At 38.2% G+C, this 8,452-nt stretch overlaps 2 protein-coding genes across 2 annotated transcripts in view; one reads left to right on the top strand and one right to left on the bottom strand.

The window, feature by feature from the left end:
* The window catches only part of LOC102193576 (transcription factor BTF3-like), a 4,443-nt gene extending 3,214 nt beyond the window's left edge, over positions 1 to 1,229 (bottom strand). The window contains exons 1-3 of the mRNA XM_005738282.1: positions 1,146 to 1,229; positions 205 to 273; positions 6 to 119 (exon numbers count right to left, since the gene is read on the bottom strand). Of these exons, the coding sequence (XP_005738339.1) occupies positions 6 to 119; positions 205 to 273 (183 nt within the window). The 5' untranslated portion in view covers positions 1,146 to 1,229. The remainder of the gene's footprint in view (positions 1 to 5; positions 120 to 204; positions 274 to 1,145) is intronic.
* Positions 1,230 to 1,523: 294 nt separating this feature from the next.
* utp15 (UTP15 small subunit processome component) lies at positions 1,524 to 8,410 on the top strand. The gene is made up of 12 exons (XM_005738196.1): positions 1,524 to 1,705; positions 2,266 to 2,377; positions 2,880 to 2,972; positions 3,136 to 3,320; positions 4,120 to 4,298; positions 4,660 to 4,785; positions 5,635 to 5,770; positions 5,965 to 6,049; positions 6,243 to 6,398; positions 6,547 to 6,648; positions 6,829 to 6,962; positions 7,719 to 8,410. Exons 2-12 carry the CDS (start codon positions 2,288 to 2,290, stop codon positions 8,017 to 8,019), a joined length of 1,587 nt encoding a protein of 528 aa, XP_005738253.1. The 5' UTR covers positions 1,524 to 1,705; positions 2,266 to 2,287; the 3' UTR covers positions 8,020 to 8,410.
* Positions 8,411 to 8,452: the final 42 nt, after the last annotated feature.

Here is an 8,452-nt window from a genome sequence, read left to right as displayed (position 1 = left end):
TGTACCTCTTCAATGCCAGAGATATTGTTGACTCCCAGTTTCTTCAGGGAAAACTGCAGCTTCTTATCATCTGCTGTAGCCGTTCTGTGCACCACCTTCTTCTTTCTGCGAGCTGACCCCTAAAGAGCAGAAACGTTAGAGTCGATTTTAACTCACGACTCACCAAAGATTACACCTAGTCTCTAGCATATGAAACCGACTCACCTTGCCGCCTATGCGGACCTGAGCCTGCAGTTTGGCAAGCTTTTCCTGGTTCATTATCGACTCCTTCATCTAGTGTTAGACACAACAGATATATATAATAAAAGGTAGGTTAGTCTGGCTGTAAACAGTTCTTTTTAGTGTTTCCAGAAATTACTGTAGAATCTTTGTATCTTAGAAAAGTTGCCAAGGAAAGCCACCTGGAATTCAGTGCCAAGTGCCTTACTCACGAATGTCAGTCATTTGGGGGAAAAGAAAAGAAAAATCTCCCTTGACACAATTACTCAGAACTAAATTTGGTTAACTACTCATTTTTCATTTAGAGGCTGAGCAAGATGTGGGACTCACGAAAATATAAAACATGCAAGTTTGTATGAAGGATCTCTCTGGATACCCTTATGACTAACACAGAAGCAATTTCTAAAACTATACGCCATCAATCGATGACATAAAACATGAAAACGGTAATAACGAATTGCCAACTTCAAACTTCCCCAACTCCCGACCTGAGCTATGTTGTCTCAAGAAATTAACGAGAATGCACAACTGTCCCGGCCAAAAATAGCTGCACACCGCAAGTCTCGGCTGAAGCCCTTCATGAATCAGAGGTGGTCAGCTGAAGTCAGTGCCCTGAAACGTCATAAACCCGCTTTCCCAATATGTTCTTACGATGCAAACTTCTGCTTTTTGATCAAACTCTGACGGCATGACACTTATTTAGTCTAACAATATTCACAAATTATGTCAAAGGAGCTACCGGCTAGTTAGCAATTCGAGCTAAACAACTAGCCCAGGCCTCTTAAACTGATGTTAGCATTCAGGTACAGCTGATGCCGTCATTGCGTTAAAACCCGTAATACAACTGTGGAGGGGATGTTCAAACGTCAGGAGTCAAACTTTATGAGTCTAAGACATCTAAAAGGGGTAGACGGTAGTGAACTAACCTGAGAGTGTGTAAACACGCGGGTCACACCGTTGATAAGGGACAGGAAAAAGGAGCGAAATCCGGAAGTGACGCGTTTAGATGCCGGATGGCAAAAAAGCTTACAAATATGTCCAGTGATTTAAAAACAGCGTTAATCCCAGTGTTATCGAATAAAAAATAGTTAAAAACTTAGAAAACAGCTACTTTTAATGTAGTTACAAATATGGGATACTACTGACGATGATCAGATTTCATTAGCAGAAAAATACATATATTTACTTAATATCCAAATATTATCATTCTATTAGCTTTATTACCAATCACATATATTAACAAAAATACATATAAATATAAAGGTTTTCACTTTAAGTATTCATTCAGTGAACATTTTACGGTATTCCACAACGGAAGTAGTCACGCATGTAGTCATGGCGTCCTCCTGTTCACGAGAGACAACGTGATTACTCGATAACATGAGAAACTTTTTGTTTACTTAGACAGCCAATATCAGTATCATCCAATTTCAGCATATCATAAGAAAAAACTACGTTTGCATTTCTGGACTTTTTCACTTGAAAGGTGAGAACCGTTAGAGCTCAGTTTAAAGAAAATGCTAGCTAAAGTGCAGTGTGCTAGCTAAGTTGTGCCTTACTGAACACGTTGGGCCACTGTCCGAGTAATTAACTGTGTTTGATTTGAATGTAATAACTTTGTAAAACTTTCAGCTATTCGAAAAAAACTGCATGTCTTCGATTGTTATGTACAACAACGCGTTACAGTGAAGTTAAGTCGTTAGGTCGCCAGTTCCAATCTCGGGAAGGTCTCATATTCGAAGTAAAAGGTGGAGAGCACTCCAATACAGTCCGCGTTGAACAGAAAAAAGGTTTAATTTAAAACTGTTTAAATGTTGTTGAAAAATCACAGTGACACTGTCACATTCTGAATTCTGCTGTACTCCCAAACTGAAGCAAAATCATGTTAATGTTATCTAATCTGTTACAATCGAAATAGAATTTACCGTTTTAGACAAAAATGTACGTTTGGATATTGTTGGTCACAAAAGGAGTTCTTGTTTTTCTACCTGCAGTTTTTAAGAGTAAATATGTATCCCTGTTTTTATCCCTTATTTATCTTCACAGACGTAAAGTGATTAGCACAGAAATGGCTTCATTTAAACCCACAAAAATTCAAGTTTATCCAAAACTTGGAGAGAAAGTCACTCAAGACACACTCTACTGGAAAAACTACAAGGTAAGACTTTTCTCTCCTATGCGGTTTATTATCAACTAAAAATGTCCTTTATGGTATAATCACTATTTTGGTTTGTTTATTGTCCCCTAAAACTTGTTATTTTAAGACCATTCTATCTCAGTAATGCGTCAATGTAATAGCTTAATAACAGAGTTACACTTTTCAGAAGACTAACTCTTCAGCATATTCAGACTTTGGAATTGGACTATGAATAAATAACAAAATATGTTGAAAGAAAATGACTAATTTTAATTACTTTGGCACTGTGCTGTAGTTGTTTGCACTTCGCCTCACAGTAATATGTCCAAAAACATGCTTAACTGGTGATTCTAAGTTGACCATATTTTTTAATATTAACCTGATTGGTTGTCTGCCTCTCCATGTTAGCCCTGAAACAGATTAGTGATATCAGATAAGACAACGGAAAGAAAATGGATGGATGACATTTACTAATAATTGCTTTAAATCCTTTTCTCGTCTTACTTTGTTTCTCTTCCTACAGGCTCCAGTCCAGATAAAAGAATTTGGCGCAGTCACAAGCATAGACTTCTCCCCGGTGACTCCACATAATTTTGCTGTGACAGCATTCACAAGAGTATGTTAGCTTTGCTTGTATTAATGTAGAATTTTCCACTCAGTTTAATCTGGGTTCACTTTAACAATTCTGGCTTATACTCGCTTCTTAATGAGTAATAAACTTTTAAGTATGCAGGATGTGTTTAAGATGTCTTCTAATTCAAACACTCATTTTGTTACAGATCCACATTTATGGGCCATTTTCCCAGGAGCCTGTCAAGTCATTTACCCGTTTTAAGGATACAGCTTACTGTGGGAGGTTCAGGTCAGATGGTCAGCTCCTTGTGGCAGGATGTGAGGACTCTGTCGTGCGACTATTTGATGTTAGTGGCAAGGTGGCCCTCAGGCTGTTTAAAGGGCACACAAAGTAAGTTTTACGCAAGCCTCTGTCTGACTGTGACAAAGTGTTCTGTCATAGAATTTAAAGGAAGGGTTACAAAATAAGCTTAATTTCAACTTGCTGATGCACTTTGAGGTTACTACTATTCTTGGCACTCTAACTATCATCTAATTGGCTATGATGGCAGTTAGGAGGAAATGCCTGTGTATCACATTTTCTTTGCTCACTTTCAAATCCACATATAGCCTCTATAGCACTAATGTTGAAGGAACCAAAACAAATCATCACTATTTAAAGTTTGTGGTTTACAGCATGTTGCTGTGTGGTGTTTTTATCTTTAATAATAAAATGTGAGTGAATTGTTGAGGATTCTTACTTTCAGCAGCCTAATTTCTTTCCTTATGTCACTTTCACCGGTAGTTACAAAAGTACAAATCAAAACATGTTACTAATGACCATTGCTGATGATTAATTTTATTGTTTATTCAAACATTTTTGACGATTTCAAACTTAATTTTAGTCTTATTGGTTATTACCTGTTCACCTGCAATACTTTTATGACCCACCAGGTGGATACTCTCCACATTAGAAATCAATGGTCTACCACTAAAACCATGTCTGATTGACTCTGATGAGCTGGCAGTGTCTTATGAGGTTGTTTTTTTTAGTAAAGGAGTAGTTGAATGATGATTTCTTGAGTGATCCATCGACTGAATTTGATGATGACATCAAGAATTCTGACAGCCTGTATTTCTGTCTTATAAAAGTGCAGTCTCAAACGTGAGCTGATATTAATCATGTCATTTGTTTTTTATTTTTTTCCCAGGGCAGTACATTTAACAGACTTCACCTCAGATCGTTACCAGATCCTCACAGGGTCGGATGACTATACTTGTCGACTTTGGGACATTCCAAATGCCACTGAGCTCACCACCTACACAGAGCACGCAGATTATATTCGCTGTGGTGTCACAAGCAAACTCAACAGAGATCTCTTCATAACTGGTGAGATAGAAGCTCATTTTTAATTGTGTGTGGAAATATCGAGAGGAGGACAGGAAGTTAACATTTTGCCCTGTTGGCATCAATCACACTCATTTTATATTTCAATTTCGAGTGCAATTTTTACCAACAGTCATGTAATGAAAGAAAAACATCTCCTGCACCACATAATGGAGGATTCAAGCAACGAACAGTAATCTCATTAATGTAATGTTAAGACAGAAGTACACTAATTCATATTCAAAGTCAGTAACTGCAGAAAAACTACATAATCTCACTCCAAATGCTACCATCTATTGTTGAATCAAGTGACGCTGCAGATGGCCTGATTTTGTGTGACTAACATTTGATGCTCTTTTTCTAGGATCATATGACCACACAGTGAAACTGTTTGATGCCAGAGTGGAAAAGAGTGTGATAACCATGGACCATGGCCAGCCAGTGGAGAGTGTCCTCCTCTATCCCTCTGAGGGACTTCTTGTGTCTGCAGGTAGTCACCAGTATAATTCATATAATTCAAACACTGACTGTCTGCTGAGCTAATTTTAAGCTTCACACCTTTTTTACTTCCTGGAATTAGTTGGCATACTTTTAGTCATCTGCAGTTTAAAATAATCCTTGTTTATCTTGCACTGGGCCTAGGTGCTGCCCCTAGTAATAATCTATTGTCTGGAACTAGACATGGCTACGAATAGCCTACCTTTAAGCCAGTACTCTTCTTAGTAGATGGATGGAGCTGCTGTGCTCACAACCCTTTTATGAAATGACAATTTGAAGGATGACCGACACAAGAGTAGGAGAAAACTGTCTAAAACTGACCACTTAAACCCGGCTGAAACCTGGGTCTGTTTGCCTATACGGATTACCTGTACATATGCTGACTTCATTATTTGAAACTTTGGCCATGTTTAATATGAGCATCCACCATCCTAACACTACATATATTGTAGAAAATAAGGAAAAGCATCATAGACCGCGATTTAATGATTTCATTCTTATGTGCCAGTTCTAAGGCTGAATAAATGGGAAAGTTGTGCCAGGAATGGTATCTGGTGCAAAATCTATGCCAAATTATCCAGCTGCTATGGCAACTACTTGGAATAACTAACTTGTGTTGAGTACTTATTTAGTACTTGTTAAATACTCATTTAGAACTTAATTTTCTTGGACTACAACATAGGGCAACAACAGCAGTCCATTTCATGCTTCACTGTGGCTGCAGTTCAGACAAACGTTACAATATTTTTATTTTATTACGTGCCCTCATCTACAAACCTTACATTATATTTAATCATGGTTAACCACAGCATTAAAAAACCTTCAATCCCTTTTTTTTCAGGAGGGCGCCATGTGAAGGTTTGGGATCTGCTAAAAGGAGGCCAGCCTCTGGTGTCACTGAAGAACCATCACAAAACTGTCACAAGTTTGGCTCTCAGCAGCAACGGACAGAGACTGCTGTCAGCTTCTCTTGACAGGTAAATGTCAAACGCATGCACGTCTGTCATAACAAAGAAAGAGGAAATGTTCTAACTGGTGGAATCAAACGTCACAATGCTGAATATTTAGTTAATAGTACATGTGTAAATCATGTGCTTGGTTTTGTTCTGTGTACCTAGGGCGTTCATGAAAGGAAAGTTGATTTAATGCATATCCCGTGTTTGTCTTTCAGGCACGTGAAGGTGTACAACACAACAAACTACAAAGTGGTCCACAACTTTGACTATGCTGCTTCTATCCTCAGTCTGGGTTTGGCTGTAAGTCATGCACTTGAGCCTTTGTTAGTTGCTAAAATATATATTTTATTTACTATTTCAACCTTTCTTTAGATGAAGTGCATTCACTGAATACACCACCAAAGTGAGCTTAGATGGGCGAGATCAACTATAAGAATTCATTCTGTTTCTTTAATTGATAAAAGTAAAACTCTGAATATCTTTTTCTTTTTAGCCGGATGATGCGTCCATTGTTGTGGGTATGACCAACAGTATTCTGAGTATCAAACACAGGAAAAACCAAGAAGATTCAAAGGAAGTAGCTGGCCAACAGAGGCGCCGTCCATCGTATCGTGTCTTTGTGAAAGGGAAAAATTATGTCCCTAAACAGGCAAGTTCACGATTAGTAACACGTAGAAGGTGTGAAAATCATTCTCAGATGTAATGCAAAGTGTTAAGTGTTAACACAAAATCAGATTGACTCATGAGACTGTTTGATTTCTCACCCTTGATTCATTCAATTCTTGGTTCTTCTCTAGGATGATTATCTTGTCAGTAAGCCTGTCAAAGAACATTTGGCCAAATATGACAAGCAACTTCAAAGGTTTAACGTATCCAAGGCTTTGGATACAGCTCTGGGGGTATGCAATTTATTGATTTATAGTGTTATCGTTATATCATTGCTGAGGTGCCTTTTAGTCTCCGTGTTGTTCATTTTACATTGGGCAGTACACAACAGTATGTGCAGTTATTTTGGAAAAATAAAAGTTTAAAGTATTATTGTGTTTAATGTTCAAAGGTATTGTTTTTTTTGTTTATAGACATATATTAGATTCAGAAAGCCTGAGATCACCGTGGCTGTTATAAAGGAGCTGGATAGAAGAGGAACACTGAAGAATGCACTGGCAGGAAGGGATGAACGAGGGCTCTCTCAGTTACTCAACTTCATCATTGGGTGAGATGCAAGAGAAAACTGAGCCATAATGTTAGCATTATGACCCCTCACAAACGAAGTGAATAACAGCCTCAAGGTCTAAAAAAAATTACACTAATTATTTGATCGGTCACTTTTGGACCACAGACACTTTTGTGTAGTTCCTCTAATTCTTGAAAGACGTCTCTCCAATTTTGTGTGTCTGCACTGCAGGAATTAAAGTGAACTTAGGGAGTTTTTTATTTTTATTTTAAGTACCCGTTTCAGGGTAAAGAACCTTTGGCACAAAAAAATCCCCTTTGACTGATGTAAGTGTGATTTACGAATTTGTAGGTCAACACTTGGTTCTAAAATACGCACTATTACTTTACATCTTTTGTCTAGTGTAGAATTTACAAATAGCTGTCTGAATTCTGAAAATGCTTCACAGAAAGTACCATTGCTCCCAGCGTTTTTTGTTCTTTTTCTGTTTCTATCATGGATAGTACCCCATATAAAACATGGGACACAACCACACGGTAATTACCACATAACAACAGTGCAACAACAGTGGCTGCATATTTAGGTTCTGTCGTAGGGGAATCTACAAAGATTCCCCATGGAAGTAGAAATCAGGTCTTAGCTTGCTCTATGTCTGTGCCTCAGCAGGTTAGAGCTGTTTTGGTGGCACAAAAAGTACCAAAAGAGAAGTCATAATGTTTTATAGTTTGCAGCTGTACAACAGATCATGCAGAAAAATGTTTCCCACATTCATTCTTTTTTTTCTGTTTCATCCAGGAACTTGGTTGATGCCAGATTTACTCCTGTCCTCGTAACAGCAGCCGAGATGATCCTGGACATCTATCAGTCAGTCATTGGCCAGTCACCCGTGGTGGACCGACAGCTGCTGCGGTTGCAGGACCTTGTGAAGAGAGAGATCGAATTCCAGAAGGACCTTTTGGAGGTGTTGGGAATGTTGGACACAATGTTTGCTTCCTCCCTCCCAAGAAAGGAGGTGCCATGCTCTGGCATTGGCAGGTCAAATGGTCTGACTCAGGGAGAACCAAGCACCTCAAAACCACAGCTGCAGGTCACCTGAGACTTATAAGCTACTTTAGACTGGGTTTAAGTACCTTTAAAACATTTCTTAATGGACCATCAGACGCAAAGCTCCTGTCTAGGACATTTCGAAAAAGAAAGGTGCAAGTTTTAAGAGACTGACGAAACACAGTCTCACTCTGGTGATTTAATTCAGTGTGACTAGCACAATAAGGATCAGAGAGACCATACATTTACTGTATGAAGAATATCTGAATGTGTGGATGTAAAGCAAAGCATTTCTTGTATTAGAAATCTTATAATTACAAGTCGAATTGTAAATGCGAGTCTGTATGTATGGTAGTGGCTGAGTTCACTGTGAGTGTGTATTTTTATAATGTCTGACATTGGTAAATGTTTCATGAGTAAATAAAAAATAAGTCGTTTGTCATTTCCACACTGACTGATTATAATTGTTTAATTGCTTTTAACAA

Source organism: Pundamilia nyererei, unplaced genomic scaffold, assembly GCF_000239375.1.
Source record: "Pundamilia nyererei isolate P.nyererei 1_Seehausen unplaced genomic scaffold, PunNye1.0 scaffold00082, whole genome shotgun sequence".
Lineage (NCBI taxonomy): Eukaryota > Metazoa > Chordata > Actinopteri > Cichliformes > Cichlidae > Pundamilia > Pundamilia nyererei.
The sequence above is the reverse complement of the archived record's forward strand: the minus strand, read 5'-3'. Positions and strand labels throughout refer to the sequence as shown.